General features: G+C 34.4%; 1 protein-coding gene across 5 annotated transcripts in view; it reads right to left on the bottom strand.

Annotated features, from left to right (window-relative positions):
* Positions 1 to 17,816, bottom strand: part of LOC147837961 (uncharacterized) — a 42,810-nt gene that overhangs the window by 19,020 nt on the left and 5,974 nt on the right. For 3 of the 5 annotated variants that reach the window (XM_087309307.1, XM_087309308.1, XM_087309309.1), the window contains 5 exons: positions 14,298 to 15,323; positions 10,495 to 10,671; positions 4,200 to 4,487; positions 1,815 to 1,900; positions 1,588 to 1,694 (listed from right to left, as the gene is read on the bottom strand). In XM_087309307.1, the coding sequence (XP_087165433.1) occupies positions 1,588 to 1,694; positions 1,815 to 1,900; positions 4,200 to 4,487; positions 10,495 to 10,671; positions 14,298 to 15,323 (1,684 nt within the window). The remainder of the gene's footprint in view (positions 1 to 1,587; positions 1,695 to 1,814; positions 1,901 to 4,199; positions 4,488 to 10,494; positions 10,672 to 14,297; positions 15,324 to 17,816) is intronic. The other 2 variants (XM_087309310.1, XM_087309311.1) reach the window with 1 other exon arrangement.

Below are 17,816 nucleotides of genomic sequence, written 5' to 3'. Positions count from 1 at the left end.
AAATGTAAAGATATTTGTGTATTGTTGATCATGTTTGTCTTGAGCAATGTGTAAGCATTTTGGACCTGCATATGCGTATAACTAACGCGTTTTTCGCTAGACTTCAGACCTATGGACTTTTAGCCTATTTTAGTTCTTCAAAATAGCAACGCGCCAACAATGCACATTAACCAGTTAAACTCTGCTGTTATTTTGGGATTTCCGCCTTGATTATGCCTACCCAAATTTAAAAGCTTCCCAAATCCACATGCAGAGGTGTAAATGCAAAAATTTGGTATAATTTTAAAGCAAACCATTTTCATAAAACATAATTGAAAGTGTTTAAAATAACTGTATATGTTGTCTGTTGTAACATATTGTTACACTGTGTTATAATAAACACCTAAAAAAGAGGCGCTTTTTGTATTTTTTTTTATAAACTCGAATTTGAAAGTGTATCTTTTAGGTTCTGTGTGCTCTAGCTTGCTGTAATTAATTTTGGTGGTTCCTGCACATGTCTGTAATCATAGGAAAAAAGAAAAATGTCTCTACCATAGTCTATGCCAGGGGTGGCCAACCCTGTTCCTGGAGAGCTACCTTCCTGCAGATTTCAGTTGCTGCCCATATCAAACACACCTGAAGCAATTAATTAGGACCTGAACACCATGTGATAATTACAGGCAGGTGTGTTTGATATGGGTTGCAACTGAAATCTGCAGGAAGGTAGATCTCCAGGAACAGGGTTAGCCACCACAGGTCTATGCAAAAGTTATTGTATTCCAACTGATGAGAGGTGCTGTACAAGCCACAGGGACCGATCATTGTTTTCATATTTCACTATTCTTTTGTTTGATCAAACATAGTTCACTATGTTTGGACAACATCAGACATATAAAAGGATTACTCATGCACACCACCTCAAAAACAGAGGAGAAATGGCCCTGAAGAGCACAGCATAAAGTAAGAGATGGCAGATGTCAAAGAAGTTGTAACATTACCGATAATTTCCCGGAATTATGTGCTGTGTGAACGCAGAAGGATGATTGCCGGAAAGAGCGCGTGCATATCTACAATGCGCTGATGGAGACGTCTGCTTTAGCCAATCAGAGCAGTCAGACGCATTCACGTCCGCACGGTTTATGAGAATAAAAGCCTTTGATCACATGGGAGTTGTTGGGATAATTAGGTAAAAATAAATGCATAATATAAGACAATGAAAGTAATTTTGACCTTGCATGTGTATCACCTTCTTGTTGGAGCTCCAAACCAAAATATGACTCTTTTTAATGCATAATAGGGGCTATTTAATACTAGATGCGTGAACTATAAGGAGCATAATGTCAACACTGTACCCAATTCACTGATTATCTACAGTTTAATGAAAATCACGTATTCTAAGCAATGCACCATAGGACAAAAGAAAAAGGTGAATAGTTGATGACTAGCACAAGCTGGGAACAGTCATTTTCCATCTGCACTTGTTCTTCAATTTTGGATTGGTGTGTCGTTGCAAAATACCAAACCAATGTATATTTATTTAAAATAATGATCATATTTATATACTATAAATTATACATCAAATCACAGAAAAAAAGATAGTTAGATCACCTTTCGTATGCGAGCACTTTTATCTGTGCTCCCCTTCCATTCTCGCTCACTGTAGGCCAGTATGTCCACAGCTGATGCTAAGCTACATCTGGTCTCGACACCAGGAACTAAAAGAAAAAAGGAAAGTTATCAGATTTTAACATAGATTTGACTGTCTCTAATCACTTTCCCAAACAGCAATATTAGCACGATATTCCTATATTTCTGACATAAATGAATCTGTGTACTTGTGAGCTCTAGCAGTGGTTTGGATGGCTTGTTATTGCTGGCTCCCATTTCAATCTCCTCAGCTCCCAGATACAGATCTGCACTCCTACAACATAAAGAGGAACTGTCATGCATATTTTTTCCACTATGACATGCAGTCATGAGTAGTCTAATATGAAGAGCTAAACTGTTATATTTATGTACAACGTGCATGAAATCACATCCAGATAATGATTCATCATGAAGGGCAAGACTTTACACTCGGTGTAAAGTGATTTTTTTTAGCTCTTTTAGATCAGTTCCTTGTTTTATCAGTCACACATCAAACATTAGTCTGTTTAGTTATAGCTATGATTGTCTTGTTGATTTAACAGAGGCTGATTAATAGCTTTATTCACACAAGGACGAATATTTTAAATTTACACTCACCGGCCACTTTATTAGGTACACCATGACCAACTGCTTGTTAACGCAAATTTCTAATCAACCAATCCCATGGCAGCTACTTAATGCATTTAGGCATGTAGACATGGACAAGACGATCTGCTGCAGTTCAAACGGAGCATCAAAATGGGGAGGAAAGTTGATTTAAGTGACTTTGAACGTCGCTGTGGCTAGATTGGCTTGTCTGAGTATTTCAGAAACTGCTGATCTACTGGGATTTTCACACACAACCATCTCTAGGGTTTACAGAGAATAGTCTGAAAAATGCACAAATTATCTTAGAGTGGTTTCTTGATAATGACATTGAGTTCAATGTACTCAAATGGCCTCCAAAGTCACCAGATCTCAATCCAATAGAGCACCTTTGGGATGTGGTAGAATGGGATATTCGCATCATGGATGTGCAGCTGAGAAATCTGCAGCAACTCCGTGATGCTATTATGTCAATATGAACCAAAATCTCAGAAATATTTCTAGAACCTTGTTGTATCTATGCCAAAAAGGATTAAGGCAGTTCTGAAGGCAAAAGGGGGTCCAACCAGTAAGGTGTAACTAATAATAACGGCTGGTGAGTGTAAAATCTATATTTTATGTTCTACAGAAGTGTTGATTGATTTACATTTCATATTTTATAATTTTATTAGACTCTACAGCATTTTATTGCCAAAAGTTAAAAAAAAATATATTCATTAAATTAAATGAACGTAAATTAAAATTGCAAAACTACACTGCACAATTACAGTTGTAATATTTAAATTTTTAATAAAATAAAAATTGTAATACAAAAGCTTTCCTAATTAAACATCTAAATAGATCTATTCAGAGTTTTTTGTTTTTTTTTGGTGGCATTGGCACAAAAGGACTGACATATATAAAAAAAAAATAATAATAAATATATATATATATATATATAGTCGTATATAAGGGATGTAAATTAATTAATACACATTTGAAAACAAACTCAGGCTTCCAAATCTTAAATAACTCTTTGTGTTGAAAAACAAATGTAGTTTTTAGGTTGTAAAGAATATGGTATAGAGGGATCAGCCTTAAGAGGATTGAAGATACTCCAGTTTATCCATTAATTTGATCTAATTATCAATTAAAGGAATAGGTCACCAAAAAATATCATCATTGTCATCATTTACTCAAACTTCACTGGTTTAAAACCTGTTTGAGTATCTTTCTTCTGTTGGATAAAAAACAGACTTTGATTTTGTTCTTTTCTAAATAGTTTCCAAATTATGTTTAACAGAGCAAGGAAATTTTCACAGTATCTCTGATAATATATTTTCTTCTGGAGAAAGTCTTATTCGTTTCATTTTGACTAAAATAAAACCAGTTTTTAATTTTTAATCACCATTTTAAGGACAAAATGATTAGCCCCTTTAAGCTATTTTTTTCGATTGTCAACAGAACAAACCATTATTATACACTAACTTGCCTAATTACCATAACCTGCCTAGTTAACCTAATTAACTTAGTTAAGCCTTTAAATGTCACTTTAAGCTGTTTAATAGTGTCTTGAAAAATATCTAGTAAAATATTTTTACTGTCATCATTGCAAAGATGAAATAAATCAGTTATTAGAAATTAGTCATTAAAACTATTATGTTTAGAAATGTGTTGAAAAAAATCTTCTCTCTGTTAAACAGAAATTGGAAAAAAATAAACAGGGGGGCTAATAATTCAGACTTCAACTGCCTATTTGAAAAATGCTGATTGCTGGCACCCATTGAATTCTATAGAATTTATTTATTTTGTTCCAGCTATGGAAGTCTATGAGTAACAGCAACCAGCATGCGCTCAACAGAATAAAGGTCATGAATGTTTAAAACCACATGAGGCAGAGTAAATGATGATCTTTATTTTTGGGTGAACTATCTGGTGTCCAGACATTATCTGACCATGTGTTTTCCGAAACCACAGCTGGAAAAACTAAATAAAAGAGTGACACATACTCATCTAGTGCCTCCTGCACTTCCTCCACATTCTCTTCTGGCTTTCTTATGACCTGAACCTCCACTGAGGTACTGCTGAAAATGGTCTCTGATTTTGGGGTGTCGGAAATGTCTTCATTTTCCCGGGCAACACTAGTTTCGTCTTCCTGTTTGTCCTTTTCTTCTTCTTCTTCAGTTTGTTGAGGTCCAGTCTCTGCAACATCTTTTACAACTTCCTTCAGTAATTCTGCCATGCTCGACTCTGTAACCTCGGCTTTGGCTTCAGTGTCTTCTACAGCAACAGAATCACTGTAAACACAAAATGACTGAGTGCCAATTTTGGTGAAGAAAAACAAGTTGATCAAACACTACTTCACAGTAAAGGCTTGTTTACATCAATTATATGAATATATCTGTTTTAATAATTAAATATTATTCATTCACTCACTCATTATCTTTTCAGATTAGTCCCTTTATTCATCGGAGTCGCCACAGTAGAATGAACTGCTAACTTGACTGCTAACTGCTATCTAGCATATGTTCCAACTGCAACCTATCACTGGGAAACACCCATACACTCTCATTCATACTCATAAACTACAGAAAATTTAGCTCACCCAATTCATCTATAACGCATGTCTTTGGACTATGTGGGAAACTGAAGCACCCGGGGGAAACCCAAGTGATCATGGGGAGAACATGCCAACTCCACAGAAATGCCAACTGACCCAGCCGAGGATCAAACCATTGACCTTCTTGATGTGATGTGACAGATCTACCCAATGTGCTACCCTGCCGGCCCCCTAATTATTATATTATTTCACCCATATTTGGACACATTGAAGACGTTTTTATAAGTATTACCTGCATTTAATGTGCTTTTCATTTATATAAAATAACTATAAAATTAATTTGATTAGAACATCAATATGTACTTGACTCATATCATGTATTTTAAATAGCATTTTTATATTTTTCAATACTTTTTCTATTTATTCAGACCCCAAAATATTGCAAATATGACTGACTAAACTAAATAATACTAGTGTTTAAAAATGCAATAAAATAAAGCTAAGATTTTAATACTAATTTAAAAACTATTCTTTATATATTATTTACTGACGATTTCAAATTTGTATAATTTCTCAGTGAATATAGCCAATAATTTTTGGTGCATTTAAACAAAACCATATTATTAAACAGTTATATCCATCAAAATAAGAGATTGGTTACCAAACATATTTAGGAATAGAAAGATAATACATTTAAATTTAAACAAGTAAAAAAAAAACTACATGCTATATAATAAACGGTAACACTTTACAATAAGGTTCATTAGTTAATGCATTTACCAACATGAACTAATCATGAACAACACATGTACAGCATTTACTAATCATTATTGAACATTTACTAATGCATTATTAACATCCAAGTCCATGCTTGTTAACATTAGTTAATGCACCATGAGTTTACATGAACTAACAATGAACTACTGTATTTTCATTAACTAACGTTAACTAACATGAACAATTACGGTAGTAAATGTATTCTTCATTGATTGTTCATGTTAGTAAATGCATTAATTAACATTAACTAATGAACCTTATTGTAAAGTGTGACCTAATAAACTATAATACTTAAACTAAATTTGATATTTTTTATGTTCCTCTTGATTTTTCTTGTTAATTAAAAGTGTGTTGACTATTTTCCCACAACATATTAAATTTGGCATAATAATTATTGGACTGCATTCCTACAATTTTTTTTGTTTGTTTCTGCTGGTTTCAAAGTCAAATTTAGGACTTTTTAAGACCTTTTTACGACCATAAAGAATTACATTTTAGACGTATATAGGGATAAACACGAAAGATTTTTTAATAGCCCATAAGAAAAAAATGTACTTGCCCTAACAAATGATTTGCATAAAATTATAATTAGCTATTTCTTGGCCACATATTTTAAATAATGTGTCAAAACAAGCAGACCCTAGTATATACATATTAGGGCTGGGCGATATTGCAAAAATAATATCACAATATCATGTTTTATATCATTCAATATCGATAATTTTAAAATATTTTTAACAATCCATTTAGGAATATATATTTTTTTATTTAACTGCCTTATTTTAATTTACCAACATTATTAAGGCAAATAGTTTTAAGTCAAAAACTAAAATATTTAATCAAAATATCTGATCTCTTTATAATAAAATAACATAAGTGTTCAAGAGACTCTTAAACTTGATAAATAAAATGTTTTAAAGTGTGTGCAATGGTAAAGGTAAATCAACATCTGTAAGGTGTAAATAATAATGATACAGTAAACCTCAAACTCTGTAAACACTACTAATTATGATCATCACATTTGAGCTTTCAAGCAAAGGAACCAGCCATCCGGATTCAAATACATACTGCAACATTACTAATTGTGAAGTTGGATGACTACATTACCCCCATGCTAAAAATCTTTCAGATGGGGAGCTAGGGGCTGGGATGCACAAGAAAAGAAACCAAAAAGCCACTCAGGCAACTCCCTTACATCCTTTTTCATTTACAATCACCTCACTTTTGCGTGTGTTGCTATTTCTAAAGTGACCAGCGTGGCACGTGCTTTCCTTCACCATTTTCTATAGCGTCTCTCGTAAATAGGCGACCATTTTGTCAGAGGATTACAAATGGAGAAACTATTGCTACTGCTCCGAAGCAACTTTATGGAGAAAAGTAAAAAGCACTGCAGTGTTTGGATGCCCTGTGCTTGTCTGAGGTACTTAGTCGTTACTGAAATGTATATATTCCATACAAAATGTGAAGCAGATTGGTTAGTTCTACTTACATAAATCGCAGTGCCCCCGGGGCATTCAGAAAAGTTTAGATGTTTTTCAACTAGGTGTACCTGGAAAATGGACATGGGAGAGACATGCTTATAGTGTGCCAATGGTACGCACATTACATGCGGGCCACTTGCACACTATGTGCACGTCGCTCCCATGTGCATGTCGTGCACGGCGCACATGCGCCTCCATTGGAACTGACACCCTAAGCTTATTAGGGACTGCTTCCAAGGTGCATGCTAACATGCAAGCTACATTTTAATAAAACTATATTGCTTTATACCGAAACTACATACCAAACCTTTTTTATTATTGATATTGACAATGGTGTTCGGTCAATAAATACCAATGGACGATATTATATCGAATCGTGATAATATATATGTCAATAACAATGATAAGCTCTGGGCTATTTTACACTATACTGATCTAAGAGCCAATCACACCTAAAAAAAAAAAAAAACCTAAAAGTGTGTTGATACTTCAGTAACTGCTGGTGTACTCTTTTAAATCTGGAAGCAATAACTGATTTTGATATATATATTGTTAAAGTTCAATATAGAAAATAATTATCAACATTGCATTTTTGCCATATCGCCCAGCCATGCAAGCGCAACAAACTGTTTATTCTGTTAATTTTATTTACTTGTATTTGTTGGTGACTGGATGTGTGTTGGAATAATTGGGTAGCTTTACACACTGTAAAACCCAATAAGTTAAGGTAACTCAAATCATTTGAGGAAACTGATTGGAACAAACCATTTAAGTTCAAAAACTAATTTTAATGAGTACTGTGAACCTAATCCAATTTAGTAAATGAAGCAATTTGAGCAAAGTAAAACCCAATAAATGAAGAGAACTCAAACCGTTTAAGGAAAGCGATTGCAACAAACCATTTGAGATAAAAAAACAAATATATTTGAGTACTGTGAACTTACTCCATTTAAGTTGAAGTAATGAAGTATTTAATTAACTCATTACCTTCAACACTGAGTTCAAAACTCTTTTCAAATGAGTAGAATGAACTTTCAGTGGATTTTGAGTTCACACTCTACACTCATTTCAATTGATAAAGTTGACTGTTGGGTTTTACAGTGCAAAAACAAAAGAAAATTGATTTTAGATCTACAAGACAATATTTTAGTCAATCAGTCAAAGACTTTTTAAGGCCTAAAATTATTCTTTTGAAATGTAAGACTTTTTAAAACTCCACAGATACCCTGACAAATATATTACTGTAAAGCATCCTGTAGAAAATATTAATTTTAAAAAGAGGGCAGGAGAGGTGTACTCATTCTCAGCACTAAATATGAAATATACAAAAGGCCTGGGCGATTAACCGAAAAACTTTAAATCGAAAATCGACATTCAGAACCTACAATCGATCTAATTTTCCCAGGTTAATTTTTTCAAATATTTCTCTTGCAGTGTATGGAGTCACGTGACCCCGCTCCATCAATAGCACACGTATGGTCCGGTGCAGCCTTTACGCAGTCGCATTCCCATGCACCTCTCAAAAATTGACCAACACATTGTGATGACGCGTTGTGGAAATTGTGTGAATGGTTGGTTTGTTAGTGTTGGCAGCGTGGAGAGCCGAAGGACAGCAGAGAGCCCTTCGTTGGAGTGAGTGTTTACAAGTGTGACGTCCCGTCAACTATTTTAAAATCAAGCAATGCACCCTTCATTCAAAAATCTCTGACTTGTAATTTGCGAGCATATTTACTGTATAAAACTTGTTTGTGAACTATGAAGGCAAATGGTTCATTAATCGTAATCAAGTTAAAATGTTCAATTAATCGAGATTTTGATTTTAGGCCAAATCGCCCAGCCCTAAAATATGATAACTACTTAAGTGCCACATGCTTTTTTTTTTTTTTGTATTAGTCATACTATGACAATTTGTTTCCTAAAAAAACATTTCTGCTTATTATCACTATAAAATGTAGTGAGCAAAAGAAGAGGAACTGTTCAGACTGTCTAAATGTCGCCATCCCAGATATCTTAAACTATGTCAAAGGTCACTATGCACTTCAATCACAAATTCCCAAAATAAGAATGATAGGAATGAGTTTATCTTTTTTTTAGCTATTGTAAAAACAACTGAATAAATACTTAACCAAAATAGCCTGATCACAAATAATAAATAAATCACATAAATAATAGTACCACAGAAAGTAGACAAAGAATTTAACACTGTTTCAATAAGCACTCAATAAATGTTTTGCTACTTCTTCAAACTAATTTATAATGAGCTAAATCAACACAACTCTTTAAGGGTTATTTAGGGTATAACTTAACTGTTTTATGTTCAATTACGTTTGCAAAAAACAATTAAGTGTAACTATTTGTGTTGGGATAACATGAAGTAATTGTGTGAAATCCTACATTTTGAGGGTAAGACAACATTAATCTAGAAACAAAGTGCCCAAAGTAGGATCCTTTGTAACCTTTGATTTGGCCCACCATACTAAGAGGAGAATGAGAATGAGAGGGTTAGGGTGAATGTCTTTAACAAAGAGATCGTCATTTTTAATTTGACATAAACATTTGTGTTAGTTTTATTGCTGAGCTACAAAAAAGCAAACTGTAATTAAATGTTTCAATTAAATGTTGTAATTAAATCCGAGTTTTTAAAATGTAAATACTGTCACTCCACGGATAGAGGACTACTGTATGCAGAAGACATTGGCAAGCAAATCAAGGCAAAAACTAGTTTAATTCTGGGTAACACTTTACAATAAGGTTCATTAGTTAATGCATTTACTAATATTAACTAATCATGAACAACACATGTACAGCCTTTATCAATTATAATTGAACATTTACTAATGCATTATTAACATTCAAGTCCGTGCTTGTTAACATTATAATGCACCATGAGTTAACATGAACTAACAATGAACTACTGTATTTTCATTAACTAACGTTAACTAACATGAACAAATACAGTAGTAAATGTGTTGTTCATTGTTTGTTCATCTTAGTGCATTAATTAACATTAACTAATGAACCTTATTGTAAAGTGTGACCTAATTCTGTTATAAATGTTTTGTTTTTGCTGTAACAAGTTCATAATAAAATGTAAAAAAAATACTGTATTAGTTCATATAAAGCAATGTTTTCTTGTCATTTTTTTTTTAATTTTATTAAATAAATTCCAAAATTACCTATGGCAACCTTTTTTTTACCTTTGGCCCACTAGCCTCAATCAAGTTTGGTTTTTGGCCCTTCATAAGAAAAGGTTTGGGCAGCCCTGATCTAGAGGAATGATGCAATATTATATCATTTGTTTGTACGTAATGGCTAGTTGTTTGGCTTGGCATGGCAAATAAGCTTTTGTTATATCATCATTGCTAATATGAGAGGTCTGATTATACTGTGTTAACTACTGTACATTTAGTAACTGAACACTTCTGAATGTAAACTGAGAATGTTACACCACCTAATGGTAATAATGGTGAACTGCAGAAAGAATACCTCATAGTCTCAGTGGGTCTGCTTTGTTCAATAGGGCTTGACGGTAAAGAGGCACAAGTGGAGTCCAGGCCATTCTGAGTGGGTTCTGTAGCTTCACTCTTCTCCTCTGAAACCTTCTCACTCTTCTCTTGATCAGTCAATGAGTCTGAGACTTCAGGTATGTCCAACTCAATAGTGCTGTAAAAGAATACAAAGACTGGTTAAAATATACACGAGAACCAAGGCTATTAGGGGTAACTAAGGCCCAATCCCAATATTTGAAACAGAGTGCCAAGGGGAAAGGCTTCAAAATTTACCCCTAAATGGGATACCACTACAACATACTGTATGAGATTGAAGATGGCGACTGCTGTAGTTATTACAGTTGTGTATTTTTTGGTATTTCTAATAATAAAAGCAATGAAATCATGTTATCACAATGATATAATGTGGCAATAAAATCCTAACTGTACTGTGAATTTACACAGTGGCCATATTAATTTATGTAAACACACAAAACATTATACCCGACACTGTAAAAAGCTCTTCGAGTGTCAGAATGCTGTGGGACTGCTATACAGGAGTTATTATTGGGGATTATAGACGTTTTTTTATAGACGTTCATTTTTTTTTAACCTGACTATAAAACATGAATGTGGTTTTGATTGTATTAAAACATGTGCTTGTTTGTTGTAAAAATTTTGTAATAATGACAAAAAAATATGAATTTGTGCATTTCTTTACCTGTTTGTTCAGCCATGCTGCTGATGTAGATGTCAAATCATACGGTTTTCAGTGACAAATTTATCAAGTTTCTATTATTTACAAATATTTCATTGGCTTAGTCCAGGGGTGCTCAATCCTGTTCCTGGAGATCTACCTTCCTGTACAGTTTAGCTCCTACCCTGATCAAACCCACCTGAACCAAATAATTAGGACCTGAAATCCACTTGATAATTACAGACAGGTGTGTTTGATAAGGGTTGCAATTGAAATCTGCAGGAAGGTAGATCTCCAGGAACAGGATTGAGCACCCCTGGCTTAGTCCCTTTATTCATCAGGGGTCACTTAAGCGGAATGAACCCCCAACTTATCCAGCATATGTTTTACACAGCTGATGCACTTCCAGCTGCAACCAAGTATTGGGAAACACCCAGACCCTTTCATACGGTCGGATTTCGTTTGAATGCCCAGAGAGCTTGGTAGCCAGGTTTCAAAAAACGTAAGAGGGCGATCACCTTCTATATTCTCTGGAAGCCCAACGATACGTATGTTCTTGCTTCTTCCTCTATCTTCCAAATCGTCAAAATGTTCGGCTAATTCCAGAATTCACCTCTCTAGCGCCTGTAATTTACCCTTGACTGGAGCAGCAGCATCTTCCATGGCGGAGATTCGTTTCTAAGTTTAGTTTTTCGTGGTCATCGAGTTCTTCGTTCTGTTGTTGCAATAGTTGAGAAACTTTTTAACTCAACTTTTCATCTCACTGGAGATGTTACTTCCTGTCTCCGATTTGCGGGATTTTTTGTGTTCTGTTGAGGCATGGCGATTGATTGCTTCAAAAAGTATGTGTCTAAACTCATAGCAAAGTGTGCTGCAAGTAACACAGAGGATAATGAGCTCCTCCGTCAAAAATAATGATAATTAAATTTCAAAGCATGCACCGTCTGATAAACGTGAACGTTCTTAGATCTCCCCACCCATACACTCTCACATTTACACACATACACTACGGCCAATTTAGTTTATTCAATTCACCTACTGTATACTGCAGGTCTTAGGAACGTGGGGGAAACCGAAGCTCCCGGAGGAAACCCAAGCAAACACAGTGAGAGCAAACAAACTCTACAGAAATGCCAACTGACCCAATCAGGACTCCAACCAGCGACTTTCTTGCTGTGAGGTGACAGTGCTAACCACTGAGCCATCGTGCTGCCCCATTCAGAAATATATTAATGAAAAAAAGATTGGCATTTACTGAAATAGCCACTTGTAAAAATAGGCCTGACGTATTTAATATTGATTTTATGCTTGAGACAGAGACAGAGATTTGGCTTAAAAAGTTTTTTATAACAAGAGGTTGATGAAGGGCTAGGCAACGTTTAGCCATTTACTACATTGTTAATGATGATAATACTAATTATATACGCTTGTGTCATGTGTGACACTGAAAATGCAATGTCATGTCAACAACCGGGCGACGCAGTGGCACAGCAGGTAGTGCTGTCATCTCACAGCAAGAAGGTCGCTGGTTCAAGCCTCGGCTGGGTCAGTTGGCGTTTCTGTGTGGAGTTTGCATATTCTCCCAGCATTCGCGTGGGTTTCCTCCGGTTGCTCCAGTTTCCCCCACAGTCCAAAGACATGTGGTATAGGTGAATTGGGTAGGCTAAATTGTCCGTAGTGTATGAATGTGAACGAGTGTGTATGGATGTTTCCCAGAGATGGGTTGCAGCTGGAAAGACGTCCATTGTGTGAAACATATGCTGGATAAGTTGGCGGTTCATTCCGCTGTGGCGACCCCCTATTAATAAAGAGACTAAGCTGAAAAGAAAATGAATAAATTAATAAATTAATGAATGTCAACAACCCATATATATAATTTCACATTTAGATTTAGTTTAACTTCAAGTACTAAAATAACGACAACTGGAACAAGAAAACAGAATATACAGTGCTCAGCATAATTGAGTACAGCCCATTTTGAAAATGAACATTTTAATCCATTTCTCAGTGAATATAGGCAATTTATGTTGGTGCATTTAAACAAAACAGATTTATTAAACAGATATATTTATTGAAATAACATTTTAGCTACTAAACATGTTTAGACATTGAAAGATAATACAATTAAATTCAAGTAAAATATTGCAAAATAATTACAACCTACAAAATTTTTACTACATTTTTCAAATTAGAAAATTTGCTTCTCTTGATTTTCCCTTTTTAAAATTTGTATTTAATATTTCTCTATAACATATACATTTGGCTGTACTAGTTTTTGGACCGTTATTGTAAGGTGTTTTGTTAGATAAGCTCCAGATTTGGCTTCAATACTGACTAATCTAATGTATATGCACATATTAATATTGTATAGCCTCCTATTAAAAATATGAATTTAAAAGATAGATTTGTGATGGGTGTACTCATATATGCTGAGCACTGTATAAAAAGTAAATAAAATACTGTAAGATAAATAAAAATAATAAAATACAGTCATTTATTATCACAGTGACAACTAAAATAAAAGTGACATTAACTACTGCAATGTTGATTGAATGTTGGTGTTAAGACCAAAATTGTATTTTAAAATATATGACAATTATTTTTTTTTTATTTTATAATCATGAATGTTTAGTAAAACTTATTGAAGCTGCAGAAATAAAATTAAAAACTTAATGAGAGAATCAAAAATTACCATCTTATAATCATTTACTAAATTCCGCTGTGGCGACCCCTGATCCATAAATAATGGATTAAGCCAAAATAAAAATAATTAATGGTTTTATGACTTTTTGCATTCGGCCGGACTCGGATGTTAAGGACTAGAACTGAAGTCCGACTCAACCCCTTTTGGACTCGGACTTGTTCTCGACTGGTTAAGCACTTGATCTTGACTTGGACTCAACAAAGTTGGACTCAACCCCAACTCTATTATTTAGAATAGCTTAAATTTTATATTGTCGATTAATATACAACAAATAAGAATGATAAACTTTTATAATGATAGACTCAACTTTCTACCAGTTCATTGTGTCAACCAGTTTACTTCCTACCTCTAATAAATTAATTGATTGGTGATTAATTATAATTGAATATTTATCATTTACCTTTCAGTTTGTGCTGAGAGTTGACTCTTGGTTTCCAAGACTTCCTCATTTGGTTTCTGGACTGCATCCTCTTTCTGAGGCAGCTTTTCTACCACCACGACATCAGCACTTCTTTCAATCTCGCACTTCAGACTCTCAGAGTCTTTCACTAGACCGTTCTCAATGCCAGGAGATCCTCCATTGGAAACATCTACACCTGGGGATTTAACTTCCTGTGAAAGTTCCTGAGTATGAGAAGCTTCAGATGTTTCTTGCTTCTGTTCTTCCTTCTCAGACTGAACATCCTCTGAAAGTTTCTCCTCCACTTCAACTGTTGGTTCAATCACGGGTTCCTCAGCAGTCACTTCAGGTACGCTTTTCTCAATAACAACCACCTCATTAATTTGACCTAAAAGGCAAAATTCAGGTTCAATGCTACTCTTCTCCATCAGTGAAACATCTCCAGTGTTACTGAGACTAGCATCTTCAGTGGCGTCGTTCAAAGCTTGTTCCACTTCCTTCTCATTCACAACATGTGTTTCAGGCTCTGGTTCCGGCAAGTTCTTTTCAGCTTTTACCTGAGTAAGCGCGATCACCTCTTCAACAGGTGCTTGTTTAACAGGTGTCTCCTCAGCAGGTGTGAGTGTTAAGTCTGAACTTGCCGGAGCAGCAGCTGCATCACCTGGCGGAGCAGCTGTGATGTTTCCCTCTTCAGCTGACCCATGCTGACCCTCTATCTCCACTTTCACCAAGGCAACGGTTTCCGCAGGTGCTTCGACAGTTTCGTGAGGTGCTTCTAAGACTTCAGTTGCAATGTTTTGGAGTTCTTCTGTCATTGTTTTTGGCGTTTCTACAGCTGAGATTGGAGTGTCTGTTTCAGGCGAAACATTGTGATTAACTTCAGTAGCAAGAGAGGCTTCAGTGTGCAACAATGATATGGTTTGAGAGTAAGAGCTCTGTGCTTTGGGAACTTGAGCCTCGGCGACTGGCTGCTCAGTTACAATGTGTTCATCCTTCGGCTGTGGGGGTTTTAGTTCTGCATGCCTGCTGAGAGATTACAAATGCTTTCAAGTCAAATGTGTCATGAAAAAAAACATTGGAAAAAAACATTCACTAAACTTGATGTACCATTAATTTCACAATGCAGAGCTCTCTGCAGACCATCTACAGATACTAAAATAAATAAGAAATAAGCTACTGAAAAAAAACATTATATTTTTATATTATAGTTACACAGCAAAATCCTATGAGTAAAATTTACCAAGTTCAGACAGAATTTGGTCCCTCTCTACATAAATTTTAAAGTAAAGCCGTGGTCACACTGGACTTTTCTCCCTATAGACTTCCATTCATTTGCACGCGAATGTATAAGACCGGAAACGCAAGCTCTTGCAAAAATTTTCACAGTTCGCTGAATTGCAAAGTTGAAGCTTGGTGAACTTTGACCTGCGTCATCGCATCACTTGACTGCATGATACCAATCGAGGATCAAAACTTGACCTCTCTGGACAGAAATTTAAAATATGGACCAATCGCTCGCTTTTTTAAATAATCTTGTTTATTCCCGCCCCTTTTATGCAGTGCCGTACAACAGAATTTCGCTAGCACAAACCCTATTGTGACCGCAACATTTAAAGGATTGACAAAGTGATTATTGAGCACTGATGATGAACACCTGCTGTTAATTAGCAGAAACACAGAAGAGAAGTAAAACTATAACTGACTTCAAACAGCAGGTGTCACTTATTACTAACTTGGGGTGCGTTTTCCAAACAACGACATACTTCAAGGCTGAACTACCATAGTATGATGCATCGTTTGGAAAAAGAAAGATGTAGTGACGCGTGTTTCCTAAAACCACAGTTGCTTTGTCGCAGATTCATCGTTTCAATGTAAGTTATAATGTAAAACGTCCACAATGATGCTCTAAACTAAACGTAACACTTTTAATAGAGACAAACAAAAAATGAATGAATGAATGATCACTATATGGAATCTTGTATAGTCTGGCAGAAATAAGGCCAAGCAGGTTGGTAATAAATAAAGCGGCTGTTTGTAGAGTTGCTTAATGATCCTCTGTGGTGATTCAATGTGTTTTATTTCAGTTGATTTAATCTAAACCGCGACTGAAGTCAGTTGTACTGTAGTTTTGTATTTCTCTTCTGTGTTTCTGCTAATTAACAGCAGGTGTTCATCATCAGAGATAAATCAACACTTTATTATCTCATTCTATAATGAATGATGAGCATATATAATGAGCATATATAATGTAAAAAGCAAGAGACAAAGAACTGAGCCTTGTGGTACTTCAACAGTGTCCTTTTGATTTATATGATGTCTTTGTTAATTGATGAAATTGGTAAGCAAGGCCTGAACCAAGCCAATGCTGTTTCAGTAATATCTATATATATAAGTAATTTAGTAATGTAATTAAGTGTAAACATAATTACATAAAAAGCTAGTAAATAAATTAAAGGGATGGTTCATACAAAAATAAAAATGTAAAAACTTACCGGAATTTTGTTAGGCCATCAAAGGTACATGTAAGTTTTTTTTTTCTTTAGTAGATCATTAAAAACTAAATCTGTGCTTTTTTTATGATTCATTTAATGTGATTCAATGGTTACCCGTTTTTTATATTAAAAATAAACACACAATGTTTCATTTCATTATATAAATGTTCATATTCTTTCACAGACCAATCATTTTGATTCATACGACCTCAATATATCCTCAGAATGTATCATCAAAATAAGTTGTACTCATCTGTATGTGTATCTATATTTTAACCTCAAAAATGGGTGACAATTAACTTACATTATACAAATTATACCACAAATTTAGCTAATAATCTTCTTTAATGTTCTACTGAAAAGAATAAAATTCGCCTTCAATGGCCTGAGGGTGAACAAATTTACATTTTCATAATTTATATATAAGTAAAATGCTAAAAAAAAAAAGTATTCTAAAATGTTGCTCTCATTGCTCAAATTAATCGCTCTCATTTTTAAAATTAGCCTACTATAGCAAAAATAAATGAAGTTTAAGATCCATGTTTAATAAAATGTTAATTGAACTGAACATGTTTATTAAAAAAAAACTTTATTTTTATTCAGTTTATTATACTACACATTACTTCTATATACAGTGTATCCATAAGTACCCATAGTCCTTCTCCTTTTCATTTTTTACAGCTTTATTCCACAATTGGGGAGAAAAAAAAACTGTATTTTCATCTAAATTAACATGAAAAAGTTCGTATAATAATATACATCAATTTAACATGCAAAATCAAGCTCATGTTGTTAACTCTGAGCAGTAATGTTAACATACATGCATTGTAAAAATTGATTAATAAATGTTAAACTGTGATTAATGATAAATTCTGTGTGAGTATTGTAAATATTTATATTAGTAAATGCAATAATAACATTAATTAATGAAACCTTATTGTAAAGTGTGACAATTTTTTTCTAATATCACATTTTGGTTTGGTACATCATTTGTATTGGGGGTTTGGACTGTACTAAAATCTAACAT

The sequence above is a fragment of the Danio rerio genome, chromosome 24 (genome assembly GCF_052040795.2).
Source record: "Danio rerio strain M-AB ecotype USA chromosome 24, GRCz13ab, whole genome shotgun sequence".
Classification (NCBI taxonomy): domain Eukaryota; kingdom Metazoa; phylum Chordata; class Actinopteri; order Cypriniformes; family Danionidae; genus Danio; species Danio rerio.
This window is presented reverse-complemented; position numbering and strand designations above follow the sequence as displayed.